Below are 25,826 nucleotides of genomic sequence, written 5' to 3' on the forward strand. Positions count from 1 at the left end.
CGTGTGCAACCCTCGGGCAGAGAGAGCTCTAGTGATTTTATGTGTGCAACACTCAGGCAGAGAGAGCCCTAGAGATTTGCCCAAGGCCACACAGCCAGTGAGTGGTAGAGCGCCCAGTCGGAATCCTCATTGTTACTAGGAACAGTTACACTTCTGGCTAAAACCTTTTTTGTTCGTTTGTTTTTTTGTCTTTTTGTGTGGGGGGTATAACTCCCTACATAGTCTAAACTGTGCCACCCAGTTAGATGTCACTGGCTACATGTTGCCATTTAAATCCATTACAGTAAAAAAAATGACACCTTCAGGGGCACCTTCGTGGCTCAGTCGGTTAAGCATCTGCCTTCGGCTCTGGTCACGACCCCAGGATCCTGGGATCAAGTCCCGGCATCGGGCTCCCTGCTCTGCGGGGAGCCTGCTTCTCCCTCTCCCATTCCCCCTGCTTGGGTGCTCGCTCGCTCGCTCTCTATCAAATAAATAAATTTTAAAAATTAAAAATTAAAAAAATAAAAACTACAAATTCAGTTCCTCAGTTCCACTAGCCACATTTCAAGGGCTCAGGAGCTCCGCATGACTAGTGACTGCCGTATCGGACAGAGCACCTGTGGAGTGTCTTTGTCACAGACGTGCTGCTGGACGTTATCGTGGGTCCAGGGTATTCAAACACTGGTGCCCAGAACAGTGCCACCCTGGCTGGGAAGCCAGCTCCTAAGGGTCGTCCGAGAGCAGAATTTTAGGCCAAGACCCCAAAGATCCTGATTGAGTCTAGAATAGGACCTACACATGAGGACCTTTAGAAAAAAGAGCTGCTGAGGTGATTCTCGGACATAACGAGATCGTACAACTGGCGACTGGCCCGCAGACGAGGCTCTCGGAGAAAATGACTTGTACCACAGAGATGCAGCAGAGAGCTCCAGATGCCACTGCTTGTGGGGAGAAAAGCTCTTCTCTCCCAAAGCTCCATTAACTGATGACCCACTCATACCTAACACGTAATAAAATGTGCATGAATGTGAAACCCTGTGATCTTCCCTCCCTAGTTACGCATCGAAAAAGCAAGTCAGCGGTGTCATTTCAGAGCTCTGCTCGTGTCTCTATTAAGTTGAAAACATTCTAAGTTCAAAATATGCTAATGGCTTTAAAAAAAAATTCATTCAGTTAAACTGCCAGGCACATTTTCTTCACATTTTCTAACTTAACCTATAATAAGGGTGAGAAGCTTAAACACCCCACCACCTCTTCCCGCCTTCTCAAAGACGCGTTACATCTCCTTTCCTTGTGCTGTTGTTCATTCATTCATTGATTCAGCGCAAATGTGTGGAGCACATGAAATGAATCGGGCAGTATTCTACATGCGGGGTATACAAGCAGAAATCCTCTGGAGCTCACATTGCCGTGTTGTGCGTGTGTTCACCTACAGTACCCTTTGTGCACGGGGATGGGTGAGAATGAGACACATCACCAAACCGATACGTACAATGTCTACTGTGTGGGATGGTGATAAATGCTAAGGACAGAGATAAAGCAAGAAAGGGGGATGGGGAATGTTGGAGGAGGTATTAGAATTTTTAATAAGATGGCCAGAGGAAGTAAGCCTCACTGAGAAGGTGTGTCTGCATAACTAAAATGTGTTTCCCTTCACGCTCTGCAAACTCCCTAGCTGCCCCTGCCTTAAGGGTATAGGCTATTCACACACATCCCTGTCCTCAATTTTCCATCTGTTAATTGCCATGGCAGCTGTCTCTGTACAAGCCCAGAGTGCACCTGACCCACCTTTCTGATGTGTTGGCGGACAGCCTTGCATGGTGAATGCTCCAGAGTCTTGCCTTTCTTTAGCCACAGTGACAGGGCTGTAGTTTGTCAAGCTCCCAACCAGTCTTGGGACTGCCCTAGTGAGGGGGAGGTTCGTGAACAGAACTATGACTCTGAGCAATTTAAAAGAGCCATTTTAAGAGCCGGAAACTTTTGAAATATGCAATTAAAAATTGTACGTGTGCCCAGAGACCTTTTGAAAAAAGGCTTTTCGCTATAGCTAACCAAAAATAACTTTCTTTCCTGGGTGCCAGGCTCTGGTGCAGGGGTATATGGAGACTTTTTCTCCTGGGTGTTTTGTTTTTGTTTGGATAACACTTTTGATAGAAAAGAAATAGGGCAGATGGGGAGTCTATGGCAGGCAGAGAGCAGGAGATAGGAAGTATAATTAGGAGAGTTTAAAAAGTCTAAACATGAAATTATGTCCACTGTTTGAGATATCCAGAGAAATTCTAGTAAGTTTCTCAATTACAGAGAAATGCCTAACAAAACTTGGTTTGTGTACGAAATGTTATTGTGCATATCATCGGGAAAACTCACTAAAACCTTAGGTAGCATGTTTGGAAGTTATTTAGCTGTATAGCTATTAATTTATTTTAGATAAGACAACTGAATTTGGAGCTGTATGCTGTAGTTAGTAACTAATTCATTTAGTTTAGATGTTTTGGATTAAAAAAAAAATTCTAAGCCACATGTCCTCAACTTTTTTAAACAATAAATTTTAGTAGTGGACGTGTCTGGGCTATTTTACAAATTGTTAAAGGATGAAAATTAATAGGAAAAATGACTTAAATTTAGAATTCAATTCAAAGTAATAACTCTTCTAATTTTGAAAGTAGTGATTCTACGTTTTTATCAAATTATTCTTTGTGACCATATGTTTCCTAGTATTTTCTATGTATTTTCAGAATGTGTTTTCTTTTTGATTAGAAACAAAAGTTTTTGCTATATTGGTTTCACAAGTAGAAGCCATGCCCAAGGCAACACATTGGAAGTTGTACCGCAGAATAGAAACTATAGCAAAACAGAAGACACAAAGCAAACACCCACTTCATCTTCTGTGAATACTTCGTGGCAGCTCAATTGCTGTCAGACTACATGAACTGAAACCAGGAAGTGTTTCAGATGATGGACACCGGTTCCATTTTACTCCTCTATTGTCCTTTGGATATTCATGCTGAAACACTCTAGGTACCATATCCCCCTTCTTAAACAAAGGGGTCTGGGATCCCCCTTATTACTGCAATCAAGAGAGGACTTTCCTAAGACTTTCCTTAAGCACAGGAGCTTGGAGAGTTATCCATAAGTTGTGTCATTTCTTATTTAACTCATCTTTTCACTCATAGTGACATTCCTTATACTCTTCTTGTTTTCATCCAGGCAAACCTTTTTTTACACGAAACCCTTCTGAGTTGAAAGGCAAGTTCATTCACACGAAGCTGCGGAAAAGCAGCCGTGGCTTTGGCTTCACAGTCGTTGGAGGGGATGAACCTGACGAGTTTCTGCAGATCAAGAGCTTGGTCCTGGATGGTCCTGCCGCGCTGGATGGCAAGATGGAAACAGGTAGAGATGCCACATGGCCCTCGCATTTCCTGTGTGATGAGACTGCCACCCCGCACCTGAACGAGAACAAACAGCATCATAATTGCATGACTTTATAAATGGTTTTGAAAAACTCTTGAGTCAGCAGGATTCCTCCACTACAGAGATGCATTCCCTGGTAGAGATACAGAACTTTGAAGCCACTTGAACTTTGGGGTACTGTTAGGGTGCTATTGAATCCAGTAGAGCGGTAAATTTACTAAAAATTTATATCTGTCTGAATAGAAGAATTCTAAACTTCCATGGATTTCTGGGGTAAGAATATCTTTTAGAAGAAACCACAATGTTCTTTCAATGATCATTAGATTCTCATTAGCATGGAAGACACTAGATGCTACAAGAATGCCTTATTAGCAGTTAAAAGAAGTAATAGAAGCAGTCTCTTTGTGCCCTGTGATACCACCCCCAAATCCAGTTTCAGTCCAGCTTCCTATTGGTAGGATCTCATAATGTTGATAGAACTTTTTTTGGCTACCTTTTTTTTTTTCTTTTAACCCACAAACTCTTCTCTTTTGCAGGAGATGTCATTGTCAGCGTGAACGACACCTGTGTTTTGGGACATACGCATGCACAAGTTGTGAAAATCTTCCAGTCCATTCCCATCGGTGCCAGTGTGGATCTTGAACTCTGCCGAGGTTATCCGTTGCCTTTTGACCCAGATGACCCCAATACAAGTTTAGTGACCTCGGTGGCCATTTTGGATAAAGAACCAATTATTGTGAATGGGCAAGAGACCTATGATTCGCCAGCTAGTCACAGCAGTAAAACAGGCAAAGTCAATGGCACAAAGGATGCCAGGCCCAGCAGCCCTGCGGATGTGGCGTCAAATGGTTCCCATGGTTACCCCAATGACACTGTCTCTTTGGCTTCCTCCATAGCTACTCAGCCAGAACTCATAACTGTTCATATAGTCAAAGGGCCAATGGGCTTTGGCTTTACTATCGCAGACAGTCCTGGTGGTGGTGGCCAAAGAGTGAAACAGATTGTGGACAGTCCGAGGTGCCGCGGCCTGAAAGAAGGGGATCTGATAGTGGAAGTTAATAAGAAGAACGTGCAGGCTCTGACCCACAACCAGGTCGTGGATATGCTGATCGAATGTCCAAAGGGAAGTGAGGTCACATTGTTGGTGCAACGAGGAGGTATGTAGGTTTCTTTCTATGTAGGTATGTAGCACCCTAACAGAAAATCTATATTCTATGATTTTTCTTTTTTTAACCCAGAATCCATTGTTTAATTTACCAGTCTTCAGGTGGCTTTTGGGGGCTTTGTAAATGTCTACTCTTTAAGATCATTTTTACTTAAATATTTGGAAATTTATTTGAAATGCCTTCTATTTCCTCCAAATGGTAGCCTCTATAGAATAAATATTGTGTTTATATATTGTGCTATACATGTGCAGTCAGAGTGATACTTTTAAATGTAAATTGCATTGTACTTTTAAAAAACCATTAATATTTTTAAATCTCTATACTTAGTCTTTTGAACCTGGCCTGTGCAGTGTGCATGCAAAATGTGGCTCTTGGCCACTCTTCCAACCTCATCTCACATCCTCTCCCCTCATCACTGTGCTCTAGCCACCTGGCTGCTTTTCTGGAGTGGCTTTAGTGCTCCAAGCCCTGGCTGTCTCAGGGCCTTTGCACTTCCTGTTCCCTCTCCTTGGAATGCTCTTTCCCCAGCTATTCACTTGGCTGGTTCAATCTCATTCAAGTCTCCTCCTATGAGAGGGCTTCTCTGATACTTACTTAAAGTAGTCCCCCACTTTTTCTCTCTCTCTCTGTTAAATAAATAAAATCTTAAAAAAAATAAATAAAATAAAGTAGTCCCCCAGGGACACCTGGGTGGCTCAGTCGGTTAAGCATCTGACTTCAGCTCAGGTCATGATCTCAGAGTCCTGGGATTGAGCCGCCCGTCAGGCTCCCCTCTTGGCAGGGAGTCTGCTTGTTTCTCTCCCTCTTCCTCTGCCCCTCCCCCTACTTATGCTCTCTCTGTCTCTCAAAGAAATAAATAAAACCTTTATAAAAATAAATAGGGGTGCCTGGGTGGCTCAGTCGTTAAGCGTCTGCCTTCGGCTCAGGTAATGATCCCAGGGTCCTGGGATTGAGCCCTGCATTGGGCTCCCTGCTCAGCGGGAAGCTTGCTTCTCCCTCTCCCACTCCCCCTGCTTGTGTTCCCTCTCTTGCTGTCTCTCTGTGTCAAATAAATAAATAAAAATCTTTAAAAAATATATAAATAAATAAATAAATATAAAGTAGTCCCCCAGTTCTTTGTAATCTTTACTGCAGCACCCCATTTTTTCATAGCCTTTATCACATCATTTTTATTATCACCACAAGTCATTGTTTTGTGTACTTATTTGGTTATTTTTCTTTGTTGCTCTTTTTTACTAGAATATAAGATCCATAAAGCTGGGTTCATGTCAAAGGCTCATGTCTTCATGTTGACAGTTGTATCCCCAGCATCTAACACAGTACCTGACTCCTGCTAGGCATTCGTGAATGAAAAGATATTGAATGAATGAATGAATGGGTATGCGATTATTTATACTTGGTAGGAACAACAGCTCTCCACCGACCATATGAAAAACATATCTTAACATACGCACATTTTAATGAAGTGGTGGAAGGATCTCAGAGAAACCTGTTCTGCATCGTGAGACATTAGACTTTCTTCCTTCCTCTGCCTGCATCCCTTACCTCTGCCCCACCAAGAACTCCCAGAACCTCACACTGAGAAATATTTTCCATGCTGTTGAAGCATCTTGCTCCTGGATATGTACTTGTGACTAGTCTTGATTGATCACCTCACACAATGGGCCTGAGATTGGTTGTTTCCCTCAGTCTTTGCCAACACGATTTGTTTCATGCACAACATACTCTGGCCACCTGAGAAGAGATCAGGAACTAGATTTTTATTTCCTCTTGGTTCCACTACAACAGAGGAACTCCTGTGTGTCACAGCAGCTATGTTCTCATGTTCTTATGAAGTTGTGTGTTCTGTGGTCAAAATGACTGGGGTCGTTGGAAGGAAATCCAACGTTCAGAGCAACTGTCTGTGAACTGAAATGTTCAGCCAACACTTCTTAAACAGTTACAAAAGTCATCGTGCAGGTTTAATTTTTTAACCTGTTGTCTTCAGTGACACCATTTTGAAATCTCTTCTTGTACCTAGATCACTTGACTGCTCAGATCATTGTTTTTTCAACATTGACTAAAATGTAGTAGAAAGTGACTTGAGCTTCAGGATGAATAAGTGTTGGTAATGATGGTGATGGTTGATGGTGGTGGTGATGATGGTGATGATGATGATGACAATGATAATACCTGATACTTACAGATAATCTGGCAATTTATTTATTTATGTATTTATTTTTAAAGATTTTATTTATTTATTTACTTGAGAAAGAGAGAAAAGCAGCATGAGAGGGAAGAGGGTCAGAGGGAGAAGCAGGCTCCCCGCTGAGCCAGGAGCCCGATGTGGGACTCGATCCTAGGACCCTGGATCATGACCTGAGCCAAAGGCAGACGCTTAACCAACTGAGCCATCCAGGCGCCCCTAATCTGGCAATTTACAAAGCACTTTTCATACCAGCATATGCCTCTCATCTCACTTTTACCATGTCCTTGAAAGGTAGGAAGGTGCCAGCCCATGATTTGACTGAGAAGTTCAGCTCAAATCTGTGGTTTCCAGTTCAGTGCTCTGTCTGACTTAACGCTGAATAACACTAGTTTTTGCATAATTGCTGATTTCTGTGGCCAGCAGCTTGAAAACTTAAATGGTTCTTGGTCCATCAGGGCCATTTCTGATTTAGCCACTGCTCATTTGATGATCCAAACCATCCTGCTGTCCTACCTGATTTTTATGCTCCTTCATTTCATTTGTCATTTCATTCTTTTTTATTAGATTCACTTTAAGGAGACCAAAAAATAGTCTCCTTACAGCATTCTAACTTACCACAGTTAGTGCAACCATTTTGTAATGAATATGCCCAAACTACCAAACAACTGATTATAGAAACATACCCCTTGATTTCAAATGGGTTTGTATTCTCTCTTCTTAATTTCTAAGACCTTTTTGTTAATGCCATTACATTTTATAAGCTTAAATTAACATGGAAAGATCCAGAATATATTGCCACATTAGTCAACATCTACATAGTTTATTCCAGAACCTGAGTAATTTAAAATCACTATAACATCAGCAGTCTTTAAAATACACCATATGCCTTGTGTTTGATTTATGTATTGGATAGAAAGTTTGCACATCTGCATTTGGCAGGCTAGCACCAGCTACTATTGATCTTTCTAGGAAGCATATAAATATATTTGTTTCTGCCATGTATTAGTTATTGGAACTTGGGCTGACATTTTAATCATCACTCCTGTATGGTGGAGATGTAAATGAGGAGGTTTGGTGAAGCAACAAAGACAGCATCTAGGTTGAATGAGAAAGTAAATGGCCACTTCACTGATTCTTTCTAATGAATATCATTTCTGTCAAAGCTGCTAATAAGCAGATTGATAAACTCATGATTCTTAGGAGTCTTGGGAATTCAAATCTTGAGGATGAGGCTTTCTATGCTGTAAAGAGCTGGCCTTTTTTACTTTGGGACAGAACTAACTACATTTATATTTTATTTTAATTCTCAGTCTCCTCATTTTTGATGTCCGTTCTTGTCAAGATTGGGGACATTTTGATTTCTGGTGTTCTTTATTTTCCCAAGCTGGAAATCAAGCAGAGGTTAGAATATTTGTAAATTTCTGGGATTAAATAGTTTCCTGGATCAGGCATGGAGCTGGTGGGGGTGCCCATCCACATGCCCTGGCAGCTGGGACCATTACTGATTTATTTACAAGTCTCTTCTCCGGAAACATGCCCTTGTCTACTTGTCTGTCAGTCACATTGTTAATGGGGCAGTGCCTTCTTCCTGGGCCTGGCTCCGCATCTTCCCATGGCATTTCCTTTCATCTTCTTCCCTCTGCCATGCTGTCAGGAGAATGCCTTTTATTTATTTTATTTTTACATAGTATTTGCATTCAGAGAGCCTGTTGTCTGACACCAGTGTGAATCTAGAGATTTTTTTTGAGGTGTTGGAAAATTATGCTAGAAAGTGATTACTATTTTTTTTTTAAATAGTGGTGTTTTTTTTATTTACAGAAGATAATTTGTCCCGTAAAAGTTTTTGTTTCATTTTTGCTTTGCCTTTTTTTTTTTTTAAAAGGGATATTATACGTAACATAACTGCGTGCCTCTGTGTGTATTTTGTGTATTTGGTTAATTCACACCAATTATTAGGTGGGACACACTTTAAGATGTAATACTGGTTGAGTCAGAATACTGTGTTTCAAGATTTGGCAAAACTTTAAAAAAGTGGAGAACATGTTTTGCTTTTGAGAGAAAGTGTGTATTGAAAAGAAGGCTGAACTGGGGGTGTCAGGAGCCCATCACTAGTCCCACCTCTGCTCTTAGTTGCTCTACCCCTCTATCCAGGTTACTGCTCCTGCCTGGAGACTCATTTCTTTATCAACAAATTGGATGTTTTGAACTAGATCATCCTTAGAGCGACCTTTTTTGGCTCTACCTTTATGCACAAAATGATGTCACTGATGTGTTAAAAAACAAAATTCAACTGAGTACATTTTAAAGATTTTACTGGCTCTTTTTAGTGATTCATGAATCAGGCAGCATCCCACCTAGTAGAGAGAAAGGAGCTCTGAGGAGTTGTACAAAATGGAAGGCTTTTGTATGCAGAAAAGAGTAGGACGTGGTAGTTATACCAGCAAAAAGCAGGTTGGTTGTGGTAAGGTCACCTTCCTTTAGGGGGAAAGCAGGCGTCTATCAGGCAGGTTACCAGGTAATTCCAGACGGAATGGTTGAAGATTTCATTACTGGGAGAGGCCCAAATGGTAGCTGAGTATTAAGTCTCAGTTTGGTGACATGGTGCATAGCATAAGTGACTCCATGTTGGGCCTTTTGTCTCATTTTTAACAATTTCCCCCTTTTAATCAGACCCTCATCCTGAGAGATGTGACCAAAGTTTTAAGGCATTAGCCCCACTCCCAGTGACTGCTCTGAGGTTCTCACAGTTTTTGCTGATCTTTTGTGATGGCACTCACAGCTCATGACATCTTTTGCTAAATCTCTGTGTGGTATTCATAGGTCACAACTTCAGGTTCACATTTTTTAAATCAGTCATTCTCTTTGTTCCTTTTCTGACGTTCTGATTTTGGGGGATCATTTCCTTGCTGGTTAGCAGCTGCAAGCATGCATTTAAAGCTCTTGAGAGAATATAATGCACCAGGGAGACTATTAGGATTATTATAAACAGGATAATTAGCAATGTCTGGAATGTACTTCGGAATCATGGTCCCCAAGACCCAAACCAGTCAGAATCAAGTAAGTCAAAGACCCCGTTGAAGGAGAGGAGTCACTTTTCTAAGCCAACTGGCTTGTTTGGCGATAACCCAGAACTGTTAATCCAGATGCAGCAAGTGGTATTGGCCATAGAACAGACACCTCCTTGCTCAGCTAAATGATAATCAAAGGCTATTCCATTACAAAGAACAACTTTGGCCAGAGAGTCTAGGAATTTTGGTTGGGCAGCTGTAGCTTTAGCAGCAGATTCTGTAAGATCTTCAAGAGTTAAGGAGAGGGTCCTGATCATAGCCTCGGGGCATTTACTTCTAGCCAGGGAGCAGTGGTCTTCCAAAGGAAGCTAATCTTGAATCTCGAGTATCTAAGTGGTAATTCCTGTTTTCTCCCTTTTAACAAACTGTTTTTAACGAATGTATAGAGAAAAGAGCACAAGATTCTAGAGCCCGTTGATGCAAGTTTAAATCCCAGGTCCTACTTTATTTGCTCTGTGACCTTAGGCAAGTCATCTGAAAAAAAAAATGGCAATAATAATACTTAATTTGCATTTGCATGATGGAGATAAGATAGCATTTGTGCTAATTGCTGGCATAGAAGTAATCACAATAAATCAGTGGTGTTTTACTGGTATTACCTAATATCAGAAGCAACTGGGTAGGGCTGGCTTTTTATTTAAAAAGAGGGGAGGGGACTACTAGTGCCTCAGTCAGTTAAGCGTCTAACTCTTGATTTCGGCTCAGTTCATGATCTCAGAGTCCTGAGACTGAGCCTCACATCAGGCTCCATGCTCAGCAAGGAATCTACTTCCCCTCGCTTTCTCCCTCACCCTCTGCACCTCCCCTGGCTCACGCACACGCACCACACATGCTCTCTCTCTCTCTCAAATAAATAAAAGAAAATCTTAAAAAAAAAAAAAAAAAAAGCTCTACCCAGACGTATAGTATAGTAATCACAGTGCATGACCACCAGGCATCTTGTATTTTTTTAGAAGCTCCGCGGGCGATTCTGATGTACAACCAGAGTGGCAACCACTCTTAGGCTCCTGCCCTCGTGGACCTTTCCCATTTAGATTCCATGACATCTAACTTGGAGGAAAATCGGGTTGTAAAACTCAACTGTTATTTTCATTTCTGAATAATACTCTTCTTTTAAAGTCTACAAGCAGCAGGTTGCTCGGTCTTCCCTAAGGTCCATCTCATTCAGCTTCGTAGTCACACCTCATACCTTTAGAAGCATGACACAGAGACGTTAAAAGCCAAAAATCAGATATGGAGCTAGGAACGTGATGTTCCTACTCTCACTGATTGAGTACTTGCATGCGCCAGGTTTGTTACCATGGTGTAGACACACACTTAAATAAGATCTCACTGCACCCCATTGTGACTGCCTTGCACAGCCATCAGTTTGCATTGTGATTCTGAAGAGCGTACTCTGGGAAATGAAGACGGTGATTGCTAGCCCCTACGCTAGGAAAACAAATGAAGAAATTATTTTTGCTTTCAGTGTTGCAACACCACGGCTAAATGTGCTTCATATAAAGCAAAGGGGAAATTTCTGGTTTGGTTGGAAAAGTATGTATAAGACTCCTCCTTGTTTAAACCACTTGTAATAAAACAGTAAATACTTCCACCATGTGCCAGGCTTAGTTGGCTCCAAACATCTTATGCATCATGATTCAAAAGAGCCCCATGAGGTAAGTAAAATCTTAGCTCCATTTAGGAACAAAGGATGCAGAGGCCCAGAGAGAAGACAGTGACTTACCCAGAATCCCACAGCTGGCTAGTGGCAAAGCCAGAATTTGAACCCAGAAGTTCTGGTCCTAGAGATTGGGCTCTTAACTACTATGCTAAGCAGCATCTTGGCTTATAGATGAGAGACTTCAATACCATAACTATTAAGGAGTATATCTTACATATAAAGTCATGAATAAGTTCTGAAGTCCGTGGGCAAATTGATGCCACTTAATTTTTCATCAAAATGTACTGATGATATTTAGTTCATTAAATCATCATTGATCCATATACGAAAAGCAATATCTAATCTCATCATCTAAGCACATCATTAGCATTAGATCTTTGTGAATGTTTTTTTCCTTGTGAAGTGATGCAAAACTATCATAATTAGAACTGCAGTGAGCTGTGTGCCCGAGTTAAACCCGAGTGATCAGGTGCCCCTCTTCTCTTTGCCCTCTGGTCTTGGGCTGGAGAATGAATTGCAAATTGCACCGCTTAAGTATGTGACTGCTAGAATCTCTCGAATTGAGCTGCAGGGCCTCCAAAAGGAGAATTCAGGTTGGTTGCAGAGTGATACCCTAATCGTGATAGAGTTCTGCGTATTAACATCAGCAAATTCTGTCAGCTCTCCCTCCCCGTATGCCCCGGCTCTCATCTACCTCCCACTTCTTCCCTGGCCTCTGCCATCCATCATATAGCTCCTGGCCTTGCATTGGCCTTGCAACCCATCCAAGAGCTTCCCCCGCAGTCCATTCTCTGACTAGAGTGATTGCAAGTCAATTGCATCATGTCGGTCCTCATGTCAAAATGACTTCTCATCATCCAGGGTCAGCTCCAAGGTCCTGTGCCAGGGCCCTAGCACTTGCCCTTATCTCTCTCTGATTGTTTCTTCTTCAAGGGAGCCATGGGACTGTCCCAACTCACAACCTTCAGGCTTCGGCTCACAGGTTCTTTCCTCCAAGAAGCTTGCTCTGACCTCCCCATAGAAAATAACATGGAACCCCAGCATCACTTTCTGCTCTGTGCTTCTCCCTGATGGCACCCACACTTACTTGTGACCTCCCTGAGAGCAGGGACTTGGTCTCAGTCATTACTTCATCCCTGCCACCTGAGATCATGCCTGGCACATTGTGGGTATTCAGAAGGTCATATATGTTAAATGAAAAATATAAATTAACATCAGACCCTTTGTTTTTGTAAGTGCTGGTCCTCAAGAGAACTCTCTGAGGTGAGCACTGTGGTTTTTAAATTTTATAAGAATTAAGTTTTTATTTTATTTTTTTAAAGATTTTATTTATTTATTTGAGAGAGAGAGAATGAGATAGAGCATGAGAGCGGGGAGGGTCAGAGGGAGAAGCAGACTCCCTGCCGAGCAGGGAGACCGATGTGGGACTCGATCCCGGGACTCCAGGATCACGACCCGAGCCAAAGGCAGTCACTTAACCAACTGAGCCACCCAGGTGCCCAAGAATTAAGTTTTTATTTTAATTCCAGTTAACATACAGTGTTATCTTAGTTTCAGGTGTACAATGTAGTGATTCAGCACTTCCATACATCACCTGGTGCTCATCACAAGTGCCCTCCTTAATCCCCATCACCTGTTTAACCCATCTCCCCACCCACCTCCCCTCTGGTAACTATCACTTTGTTCTCTATAGTTAAGAATCTGTTTTTGGTGTCTTTCTTTTTCCCTTTGCTCATCTTAAATTCCACCTGTGAGTGAAGTCATACAGTATTTGTCTTTCTCTTATTTCACTTAGCATTATTTGCACTGGCCCCATCCACATCATTGCAAATGGCAAGATTTCATTCTTTTTTATGGCTGAGTAATATTCCATTGTATATAGATACCATCTTCTTTATCCATTCATCAGTTGATGCATGCTTGGGCTGCTTCCCTATCTTGGCTACTGTCGATAATGCTGCTATAAACATAGGGGTGCATGTGTCCCTTTGAATTAGTGTTTTTGTATTCTTTGGGTAAATACCCAGTAGTGTGATTGCTGGATCATAGGGTAGATCTATTTTTAACTTTTTGAGGAACCTCCATACTGCTTTCCACTGTGGCTTCATCAGTTAGCATTCCCACCAACAGTGTAAGAGGGTTCCTTTTTTCTCCACATCTTCGCCAGCACTTGTTGTTTCTTGTGTTGGTGATTTTAGCCATTCTGACAGGTGTGAGGTGATATCTCATTGTAGTTTTGATTTGCATTTCCCTGATAATGAGTGATGTTGAGCATCTTTTCATGTGTCTGTTAGCCATTTGTATGTCTTCTTTGGTGAAATGTCTGTTGATGTTTTCTGCCCATTTTTAATTGGATTTTTTTGGGGGTGTTGAGTTTTATAAGTTCTTTATATATTTTGGATACTAACCCTTCATTGGATATGTCGTTTGCAAATATCTTCTCCCATTTTGTAGCTTGCCTTTTAGTTTTGTGGATTGTTTCCTTTGCTGTGCAGAAGCTTTTTATTTTGATGTAGTCCCAATAGTTTACTTTTGCTTTTGTTTCCCTTGCCTCAGGAGACATACTAGAAAAAACTTTTGAGAGCCCATGTCAAAGAGGTTACTGCCTGTGCTCTCTTCTAGGATTTTTATGGTTCTCACATTTAGGTCTTTCATCCATTTTGAATTTATTTTTGTGTGTGCTGTAAGAAAGTGGTCCAGTTCCATTCTTTTGCATATTGCTGTCCAGTTTTCCCAATACCATTTGTTGAAGAGACTGTCTTTTTCCCACTGGATATTCTTTTCTACTTTGTCGAAGATCAGCTGACCATATAGTTGTGGGTCCATTTCTGGGTTTTCTCTTATGTTCCATTGATCTATGTGTCTATTTTTCTGCCAGTACCATACTGTCTTGATCATTACAGCTTTGTAATACAGCTTAAAGTCCAGAATTGTGATGCCTCCAGCTTTCCTTTTCTTTTTCAAGATTGCTTGGACTATTCAGGGTCTTCTGTGGTTCCGTATAAGTTTTAGAATTATTTGTTATAGTTCTGTGAAAAATACTCCTGGTATTTTGATAGGGATTACAATAAATGTGTAGATTGCTTTAGGAAGTATAGACATTTTAATAATATTTGTCCTTCCAATCCACGAGTAAGGAATATCTTTCCATTTCTTTAAGTTGTCATCAGTGTATTTCATCAGTGTTTTATAGTTTTATAGTTTTCAGAATACAGGTCTTTCACCTCTTTGGTTAGGTTTATTCCTAGGTCTCTAATTGTTTTTGGTGCAATTATAAATGGGATTGTTTTCTTAATTTCTTTCTGCCACTTCATTATTAGTGTAGAGAAATGAAACAGATTTCTGCTGATTAATTTTGTATCCTATAACTTTACTGAATTACTTTATCAGTTTTCACCATTTTTTGGTGGAGTCTTGGATTTTCTGTTTATGGTATGATGTCAGCTGCAAATAATGAAAGTTTTACTTCTTCCTTACCAATTTGGGTGCCTTTTATTTTTTGTTGTTGTCTTGAATGCTGTATTATTATAGCTAAGGAAACAGGCAGTGGGAGTCTGACCACCTCAAAAACACATAGCAAAAAGATGACAGAGTCTGAATCCCAATCCAGGTCTGTTTGCCTACAAAGCTCTCTGTCACAGCCTGCTCTAAATGACAAGGAAATGCATTGACTGGCATGTCCATAGGCCAAGATACTGGAAAATCATTTCAACCTATTGGTCCAGTTAAACCTATTCTCCAGCATCCCGTTCAGTAGTTACTAGCCACATATGGCTATTTAATTAAAATTAAATACAATACAAATTCCAATTCAGTTCTTCAGTCCAACTGGCCACATTTCAAGAGCTCAGTAGCTACATGTGCTTTATGGAACATTTTTATCCTCATAGAAAGTGCTTTTGGTCAGCTCTGCTCTAGGGGCTTTGATTATTTTACCCTCAAAAGGGGATGGTCAGTATGCTTTATTTTATTCTTTCTCTTATTGTTACACCTTTGAATGGAAGAAAAATATAGAATTGAAGGCAAGTTCATGGGGAATAGATATCTTAAAAAAAAAGATTTTATTTATTTTAGAGAAGGGGAGAGAGAGAGAGAGAGTGTGTGTGTGTGTGTGTGTGTGTGAGCAGGGCGAGGGGCAAAGGGAGAGGGACAGAGAGTCCCAAGCAGACTCTGTGCTGAGCACAGGGCCTGACACAGGGCTCGATCTCATGACCCTGAGATCATGACTTGAGCCGAAATCAAAAGCCAAACAGACTCAACCAACTGAGCCACCCAGGCACCCCGGAAATGGCTATCTTTTATATAGATAATAATAATAATAGGTCCTATTTATTAAATCCTTCCATGTGTAGGCACCAGTCTAAGCTCTTTGCATGTATTAATTGGGTAGTAGGGGGTAGGCAGGAATTGAGACTCAGAGAACTTAAAAGACTTACAAGTATTAGCACCTGGGGCTGTCTGCTCTGTTCGAGTGAGACAGCCTCATCAAGTTTTAAGGGGAATTATAGGGCCTCCACCTAGCTAAGAAGTATCTCATCTTTGAATACAGGACTGACATTGTCTAAGGAGCTTAATTTCAATCGTTTCAAAATGTAAAGTATCCATAATCCAAAAAGGGGAAGAAACTTTAAAACATGGGAAAATTCACCCTTAATTCTTATATATATATATATTTATATTTATATTTATATAAATGTATAATCTGCCACATAGCTATCAGCAACTTAAAATTTGGCAAAACTGTTTAAAAGGGAAGATGTTGACGTACCTCCCCTTGGTGTATTTGATTCGGTATCTCAAAGTCTCAAAGTAATTGACCTCCCTGCTTACCTATGACGCTTAGTTTCCCTCACAGTTTTAGAAGTCAAGTCCTCTTGTCAGATGCAGCACCCCGCCTCCTATCTTCCTAGCTGTTGAAAATTGTTCATGAACTTCCTAGCCCTTCCACAGTGCTAAACCGGAGGGTATTTGCATTTGCTAGTAAGGAGCCTTCTGGTCTTTATTACTAATACAGTTTTAAGTAGCTAATTTGGTTTATTGTTATAGTTTAAAGTTATCAAGGATTTTATTTGAGAATTCTTTATAGAATATTAGTCATTTATATTCGAGGTGATATAGCAAGAGATGAGACAAATATAAAAGTATCTCTATTTTAGTTCGGTCTTTCATTATACAAAGCCTAAAAATTACCTCCCACTTTCAGCATCTTAAGGAACTCTGGGTTTTGGTCTTAGAAATTTTTAACAGAATTTTGGTCTTATAATTTTTAAACCTAAGGGGGTTCACTTACTTGCTGTCACATTTATACAGTTTTAGACTTGATTGGATGGTTTCAGTTTTATTCCTATTATAATGCACAGTGGTAAACACACCTAAACTCCTGCCTTTTTTTTTTTTTTTTTGGTAAAAGAATATCTCAACCTCCTTGAAGGTAAACTAATGCACTGAGGTATTTGCTTTTGTGCATTATTTATCACAAATGTGTGTGTGATTTGTAATTCTCATTAAGGAGTGGTGACATCCCCTCCCCTTTCTGAAAGAGTATAGGAAATTCAGGTTAAAATTCTTGGCATATTAGCAGACTGTAGAATTATCATTCTGTTCTCCTGATGGGGATGAATTTGAATGTGAAAGTTGCTTTGTTTTCTCTTCTGAGGGGAACATGGTCTAGACACTGGGAATAGAGCAGAACAAACAAGCTCCTGATTTCATGAAGCTTTTATTCTAGAGGAAGGAGGGATAGGACAAAAATAAATAGATGAACAGGAAACTACCGGCCACAGATAATAAAGAAAACGAAACCAGGTAAAGTGAGCAGGAGTGGTAGGGTCCACGTGAGAGGGCTCCTTTTATTCTTGTTTGTTTGGTTTTTTTTTAAGATTTTATTTACTTATTTGACAGAGACACAGCGAGAGAGGGAAACAAGCAGGGGGAGTGGGAGAGGGAGAAGCAGGCTTCTCGCTGAGCAGGGAGCCTGATGCGGGACTCGATCTCAGGATCCTGGGATCATGACCTGAGCCGAAGGCAGACGGTTAACGACTGAGCCACCCAGGAGCTCCTTTTGATTGGGCGAGAAAATTGGAGTGACCCCCTCCCCCCCCGCCATGAAGGAGGCCACAAAGGGAGCAACTATTCCAGGAAGAGGGGATAGTTAGTGCAGAGGCCCTAAGGAAGAAATGGAACGGAGGCCAGGGAGACTGATGGAAGGGGAGCGAGGGGCGTGGGGATGGCCCTCAGAGTTGCAGCCTGGGACGGGGAGCTCCAATTTCATTTTCAGTGTGAGGATCCATGTCAGCGAAGCAGGGAAGGGATAAGCTGTCACTGACAGTCTTTGACCATCCCTCTGCATATATGTATAGAGCGTATTCTAGAAGAACAGGTGTGGAGGAGGGAGGCCTCTCAGGGCCACTGCAGTGGTTTGAGAAGGGCCTTGGCAGCTTGGACCAGAGTGACACCAGTGGTGACAGAGGGAGTGAGGGATTGAGGATGGCTTTAGGAGAGTCAACAGGACTTGAGAGCGGGCTGCCGAATAGAGGTCCACAGACTTCTGTAAAGGGCCAGGTGGTAAATACCGTAGTTTCATGGGCTCTACGGTCTGTCCCCACCACTCTACTCTGTCCTTGTAGCAGATGTCACATCAGCAAATGCATCGCTTGTGTCCCAAGAAAACTAATGTTTGGTCCACAGGCTGTATTTTGCCGACCTCTCCTGAAGAAGGAAGGGAAAGGGGAGGAGCCAAAAATGACCGCTGGGTTTTAGCCTGGACCCTTCGATGGACACACGGGCAGTTTGCTGGGATTTGGCTACTGAAGGAAGAGTGGGTAGGCCTTGAACTCAGGAATCCAGGGTTCCTTCTCATGCATGTAAATTGTGGGATACCCATGTGACATCCAAGTGAGCAGAAATACGGGCAGTTTTCTGGGGTCTGGGGTTCTGTCATGGCGAGGTTAGGGCAGGAGAACTCCATGTAGGAGCCATTTGTCCTATCAGTGAGTGTGCTTCAGAGTGTGAGCTATGTTTAGCTGTTTTTCTTCTCTGTTGAATTTCATAGTTCAAATAGTATTTGTGACAAGCTGCTTCCCAGTTGAATCATTCCTGGTCTTAATCAAGAATTGAGCACATCCTGGGCGCCTGGGTGGCTCAGATGGTTAAGCATCTGCCTTGGGCTCAGGTCATGATCCCAGACTCCTGGGATCGAGTCCCGCATCGGGCTCCCTGCTCAGCGGGGAGCCTGCTTCTCCCTCTGCCTCTCTCTCTCTCTCTCTGTCTCTTATGAATAAATAAATCAAATCTTTAAAAAAAAAGAACTGAGCACATCCTTTGTGCAAGCTCTAAGATAAGGAGAGAGAAAACAAGGGTACTCGCGATGTAATTAGGGAGACAAGAATAACACATGAATTTTACCAGCAGTAACATGTAGTCTAAATCTGTGGCACAGATGTGGGTAACAGGTGACTGCGTGGGGGGGGGGGGCGGTGACAATAGAGACTTTTTGCATGACACGAGGCTAGCGCAGTGCCTCAGTTGGCAGCACTATCGATCTTTTGAACCAGATAATTCTTTCTTGCTCCGGGGTCTTTCCTGTGCATTGTAGGATTTGCAGCAGCATCTCTGGTCTCTACCCAGTAGATGCCAATAGCATACCCTCCACACCCCACCACACCCTGAATTGTGACAACAAAAAATGTCTCTAGACATTGACAAATGACCCCTTGGGGGCAAATTTGCCCGGTATGTGAACTACTAGACCAGAGCTTGGAAGTATAAAAAGCGTTTGGAGTTACAAACTGGTAGTCCACGGGCAATATTTTTCATGTATTTTTCAGCAGTCTCTTAAAATTTTTAAAAATTTGAATGCATTTACTTGGCACCAACAATTCCAGCTCACCACAGTCCTCCCATATCCTTCTGTCTTCTATCCGGCCTGGCATACTCTGGCCCACACCGGCGCATAGCCCACAGGCAGCTGAGTTTGAGACCCAAAAACAGCATGCATGAAGACACCAGTGGAGATGCACAGACTTGCCATGGATGCATTTTCTAGGAATCACCTTTTGCCTTCATTGTCTCAAAATTCTAGGAACTGACTAGCTTTCCTTTCTTTTTGGTTTATTTATACTTTTTTTTTCAACAGAAGAAACAAGGTATCTTCAGACCGTTTTTTCTTAACTTTGGAGTTAATTTTCTTACTATCTTACTTTGGTTCCATGTGAAAATTAATTTATTAGTTACCACCTCCTATGTGAGGTACGTTACTGTGGTAGCTTCTCCCTTCTCTGATAATAGTTTTGCGACCTTACTGCATTGAGTTTCTCTCTATTGCAAGAGGCATCTTTGTAGCCTCTGTGTGAAGTGTTTTTCAGCTCTGAACGTTTCCAAAACTGTGATCTGAAGCAGAGTGTTTACTCTGTGTAATATTTTTTTCACCTTCCTTCATTTCCCTCGAATTAAATCACACACACGTTCTTTACCACCATCTGGAGTAAAGTCGTTGACATGGTTTTGATTGAGCCTGTCTTTGCATTGCCACCTGCAGTTTTAAAAATGTTCCCCCATCTATCCCTAACCTGGTATTTCCCGTTTGTATTCCTGCTCAGATATTAATCACATCCCCTATCTGTGAAAATAATCCTGTTGGGTTCAGAAATCTTGGTAGAATCTTAATGTCTTTGAGATAGCACTGGGTCCTTAGGAATCTTGTGTTTCCACTGGCAACTTGGAACATGCCTTTTTTTGTGCTGAGTTGTTACCTGGGTTTATTGCACACTCCTGTTCTTATTGTGTTTTGAATATTCTCAACGTTTTTTTGTTTCTCGCCATGGGCAGTCAATGCTGTTCATTCTTTCTTTCATTCAGGGAACTTCAGCACTGTGCTAATCTCTCACTAGAGATGAATGACATGCAAGTAAACATTTAAAGTACACTGTGGTCAATCACACCCTCCCCATTTTCTCATGCAGCAAAGTTGTTCGAAAGATCCTTTTGCACCGAATCATAGAGCAGCCGTGGTGATAACTAGGGAGCCCTACATGATCCAGTTATAAGACTCATGATAGAGGGAGTCCCTTTCTGTCCCTTGTGTTGGCTGTCAACTCACCTAATGCAGCAACCTGAGTTTTTATTAGACTTGTATTTTGGCAGTTGATATGTTCAAGGGCTCTGGCATGCTGTATTCATCTAAAAAGCTGTGTTTTGAAAAGCTTTTGTATAGTTGCATAAACACTAATCAGTTCGTTAAAATCATTTGAAGATAGCTGGAATGAGGTCAGTGCTCCCTTAGATAGATATGTATGTTGGTTCTAATTTTAAAAATGTTCTCTGTGATTACTTGTGCCATAGATACCATGTACCAAAGTGGGAAATGATTGCATTAAAAAATCACAGAACTGCCCATTGATTAATAGGATTTTTTGTAGTTTGCTCCCTGAGGAGCAACTTTCACTTAGACTTGGCTATTGAAGAAGGAAGAAACAGTTGTTTTTTAGAGATTCATTTATTTGTTTTAGAGAGAAAGAGAGCGAGCATGCATAATCGGGTGGGGAGGGGCAGAGGGAGAGGGAGAGAGAGAATCTCAAGCAGACTCCGTGCTGAGTGCAGAGCCCGGCTCAGGGCTCCCATCTCACGACCCTGAGATCATGACCGGAGCTGGAACCAAGAATCGGACGCTTAACCGATTGAGCCACCCAGGCACCCTAGAAATGGTTGTTTTTTAATCTCAGAATTTCTCAAACTACGCACTGTTGAGGTCATGGACTGGGTAATTCTTTTCCTGTGCATCACAGTCTTCTTGGCAGCATCCCTGGCCTGTACCCACTCGCTGCTGGGAGCAGCCTCTCCTCCTCCCTCATGGGAATATCCAATAGTGTCTTCAGACTTGGCCAGTGTCCCCTGAAGAGCAACATCAAGTTCGTTTGGGAAGCACTGTTTTCATCCCTTTGGCACCCATCTTGTTTTTGCTATTGGAAATGCTATGTTCTTCTTTTTTTTTTTTTTTTTTTTAAGTGCAAATGAAATCAGTTTGTGGATTACTTTTGGTTAAACTTGGATGGAAGAAATTTCATCTGAGAAGTCCCCATTTCTTCTCAGTCATTGCTTCTGCTCAGGAATGGAAGTAGCAGCTTCACCCGTTGTCAGAGTCACGCTCTGTCCTCTTCTGTGCCACTAGCTAACAGTGCATCCCAGGCCAGCTGTGGGTCCTGTCCCTGGGCTTCTGCATTGCCCTCCAGCTGTACCTTCCTCAGCCCTATCGTGAGGACGGAACAAGAGGAGGGCTCGTGGTAGCTGCCGTGCTGACCTATCCTGATGGAGGCTGTTCTTGGTCCTGCAGGTTAGATAGAATTTAAGAGAAAGGAGGTGGAGTTACTCAGGTGGTCCTGCTTCTCAATACTTCTGGCATAATTTTCTGCGATAGAGAAGAGATAAGGAAAGGCAAAAAGGAAGAACCTCAAGGGAAAAAGTAGCTGGGGGTGTGTTCCTTCTGATCTGTGATGACAAGGTTTTCAGTAAACTTTACTGAAATCAGGACAGAACAGTACTAGTTACGAAGTTTTTCCAAGGTGTAAAGCACTCTCCTTTAGAGATCATGTCCTTCCTGGCTTTTATTTCTGCTAATATATACTTTTACTTACGGAATGGTAGTTGATCATTATTAGTCCCCCTTTTTAATATTTGTAGTTTGCAAAAGAAGGAATTGGCAGGTTGTGGTTATTTGCTCAAACCTGTCTTGTGAAAATTTGGTGGTTCATGAAATCTCAAATCTAGGAATCACTGATGCAGGGCAGGAAGCCCTCAGGAGGTTGGGAAGACAGGAAAGGAAGGAGAAGGCTCTGAAGTAATATGTGAGTGGGGGTCCGGAATCCAAACCATAGGAAAGGCAACGGGAACTTCCCCCTTCTCTGACCATTGCTTCCATGGCCTCTTACGAAGCTACGTTTGGGTTCAAGACCAACTATAGATCCACAACTCTCCTAGGGGTTGCCCTTACATAATACCACCTTTATCAGTCAGATTCTTCCATGAATTCTTTTGTCCTGAGAATGTTAACTTCAGTAGCAAGGGAAAAACTGGGTGAGCCATGCATGGGGCACCCTGAAATATCCATGGCTGATTTCTTGTATGTAAAAAACAGTCTCACAAACTTCATGATAGCTTTAAAAAATCCATTTCCAGTGTGTTTTCTTGCATTAAGTTCTACATCTGAGTTGACTCTAAGCCTGATTAGAGCAACAGGAACCAGCCAAAATCAGACAGGAGAGGAAGCAAAAGATCCTGGTATTAGATCTCCACTGTGAGAAATTTGTTGAGTATCTTCCTCTCTGAAAATACTTCCTGGGTGAGGATGTATTTCATTTCCAGTGTGAATTTCTAATACTTACCCTTCCCTGCCATAAATACAAAGTATTCCTTCAAGGTAGTGCCCTGTGATACATCTTGTTCCCAGATAAAATATTTCATTAAATAACCTTGCAATTCTTGAATTTTCCCTGCATCTTAAATGTACTTGACCTATAAAAATTATTTCTAATTGAGATTCATCCTGAGTGGGACAGTGTGTGTGTGTTGGGGGGGGCGGTAAAACAGATTCCCATTTTCTGCCTTTAAGCAAATGCAATTGGCAAAATGAGTATTGACTCACCAAAACCTGAAATCTAATAGTTGAACAAAGCCTAAATTTCCGCTACTTCCCAAAGCTATATTGGGCAGCAATTCATTAGAAATTGACAAAGTCGAGCAAACAGCTTTTTTTCTTCGTAATTCACATAATCACTTAGACCAGTTCAGATATTGTTTCAACAAGAAGATTTTAAAGACATCTAATATCGCCATGGGAGATGAATGGGGCTGTTCATCCCATGTCCTTTGCTCTTTGGAAAAACCTGGCCCTTCAGTAAATGGCTCTTTAGGTCTGACTTCCACACAGTTTGAATAATGTAGTGCTGCAGGACTCCCAAGTTGGATCGCCTTGCTGTTGTTAACCATGACCTGTGTTTTCCAAAGCTAATATGGTTTCCTCAATATAAGAGATTGAAGTAAAGTTTGATATGGTTCTGGCTGGCTTCAATAACAATTAAACAGTCTGATAATAAAGTTAATTGAAATGACCAAATTATAGACACCCTTACAGAGCAAGTTTCCCCCCCATTTTGCAGAAAGTGCATGGTGACAGAAAAGTGATCGTCATGCCAATTAAGGCTGTTAAAACTGCTCAAGAGATTCATGCATTGAGCTGAAGGAAAGGACCTGAAATACTCTTTTTCATCAGTGTCTGTTTGCTTTTTGTGGGGAAGGGGAAGGCATCTAGAGTCTTTTAACCCAGTGTTGAAATACAAGTTGCTTTTCTAAGGAAAGATGTGAAGGTATCCTTAACTGAAGAATTACTGAGACTCTGAAAGAGTGCCTGAGAACATATCCATTTGCTGGAGATGAGAGCTACGGAGTTTCTTTGTGAGTCTTCAGTTGATTCTGATACCGGAGCCATCCATTGTGATGGGAATTTAGAACACAAGGTGGCACGAGTGGGATCTTGCTCTCTGCACGGAGGGAGGCAGCCGTGAGTTGAGCTGAGCCTGGCAGCTCACCAGTCAATCAAGGAGCATCCCAAGGATCGAGAGTCACAGCAGCAATGACTACGATCAAAAGAAAGACCAAGCTGCCCCTCCCCTTTGCCTCATCAGCCCTTCCTGTAGCCCGCAAGATACAAATGCATTTCATAAGCTCTGCACATTCACACATTCATCCAGAAGGTATTTGCTGAACTGGGGACCAGATACTGTTTTAGGGCTGGAGACTAGCCCTACAGCCAGATAGACCAGGTCCCTGAAATGAAGACAGTAAGTAAGGAAATGATAACGATTAACAAAATAAACAATAGACAAGTAAACAGAATAACCTGAGAGAATCACAGGGTCTGTGAAAACAATGAAACTGGGCTGCATGAGTAAAGTGTGATAAGAAGGCTCACCTCGAGGGGCGCCTGGCTGGCTCAGTCGGTAGAGCTCACGACTCTTGGTCTCGGAGTCGTGAGTTCGAGCCCCATGCTGGGTGTAGAGATTGCTTAAAAATAAACTCTTAAAAAAAAAAAGAAGAAGAAGAAGGCTCACTTTGGATCTGCTGATGGCATGGATTCCTGGATGGCTTCTCAGAAGTAGTGACATTTGAAGAGAGCCCTGAGTGATGAGAAGCCACATGTGGAGGTCTGCAGGCACAGTGTTCCGGGCAGAGGGCACAGCCAGTGAAAATGTCCAGAGAAATGGAAGGAATTAGTCCAGAAGTGGAAAGTGCCAGTCTGGCTGGAGCATGGGCAAGGGGAAGAGTGGTAGAAAATGAAATCACGGGGCGCCTGGGTGGCTCAGTTGGTTGAGCGACTGCCTTCGGCTCAGGTCATGATCTTGGAGTCCCAGGATCGAGTCCCGCATCGGGCTCCCTGCTCAGCGGGAAGTCTGCTTCTCCCTCAGACCCTCCTCCCTCTCATGCTCTCTGTCTCTCATTCTCTCTGTCTCAAATAAATAAAAATCTTTAAAAAATAATAAAAAAAAAATGAAATCACGGGGGCAGGAAGGCTGAGGTCGAGCAAGGCTTTGTGGGACACAGAAAAGAGCTTATACTTCATTGGACCTGTGTTGGGAAGCCACAGAAACATGGATCCTGCAGACCATATAATCTGATTTATGCTGTAGAAAGAGGTTTCTGGCCTCTCTGTGGATAATGGATTAAAGGGGATGAAGAATAAAGCAGAGACCAATTCCTAGGTTCTTACAGTCATCTAGGCAAGAAAAGCTAGTGGCGGTGGAGATGGACGGACATGGATGGGTTCAGGATATATTTTGGAAACCTATGTGGTAGGAAAGAGAAGCCTCCAAAAGGGCCTTAAATCCCAGGGGTTTAGTGTCCTATAAGGTTAAAACAGTTCAGGTTACTCTCCTGGATCTCTTGTTGGTCCTGTGCCTAACTTACATTGCTAAAAATAAAGCAGCCAGGATAAAAATCATCCTAAAAGTCGGTAACCATGAATAAAAGGATCCTGGCATGTATTTTTTTTTAACCTAGAAACTTCTCAGCACCAATTACAGTGATAGGTTTCCCTTTGGGGCCAGTGGCCTTCAAAGAAGGGCCCACACAGCATCCTGTTTGTCCAGCCCAGAAGAGGAATCCTTATTGGTTTTTTCTTTCAATGAGCTATTTTGAGCTATTCTTTCATAATCCTCCCTACACATCCTAAGCAGCTAAAAGTCAAACTTCGAGCATTAGAGGAACTGCCTTGGAGCTTCCAGGCTACAAGTAGCATCTCCTATCCCGGGGAGACCTCAGTGAGTGAGGGGAATAAGAGGAAGGGTAATAGGGCCAACCCT

General features: G+C 42.0%; 1 protein-coding gene across 5 annotated transcripts in view; it reads left to right on the forward strand.

Annotated features, from left to right (window-relative positions):
• Positions 1-25,826, forward strand: part of MAGI1 (membrane associated guanylate kinase, WW and PDZ domain containing 1) — a 616,636-nt gene that overhangs the window by 535,855 nt on the left and 54,955 nt on the right. For all 5 annotated transcript variants that reach the window (XM_044921244.1, XM_044921248.1, XM_044921255.1 and 2 more), the window contains 2 exons: positions 3,190-3,372; positions 3,930-4,550. In XM_044921244.1, the coding sequence (XP_044777179.1) occupies positions 3,190-3,372; positions 3,930-4,550 (804 nt within the window). The remainder of the gene's footprint in view (positions 1-3,189; positions 3,373-3,929; positions 4,551-25,826) is intronic.

The sequence above is a fragment of the Neomonachus schauinslandi genome, chromosome 1 (assembly GCF_002201575.2).
Source record: "Neomonachus schauinslandi chromosome 1, ASM220157v2, whole genome shotgun sequence".
Taxonomy (NCBI): domain Eukaryota; kingdom Metazoa; phylum Chordata; class Mammalia; order Carnivora; family Phocidae; genus Neomonachus; species Neomonachus schauinslandi.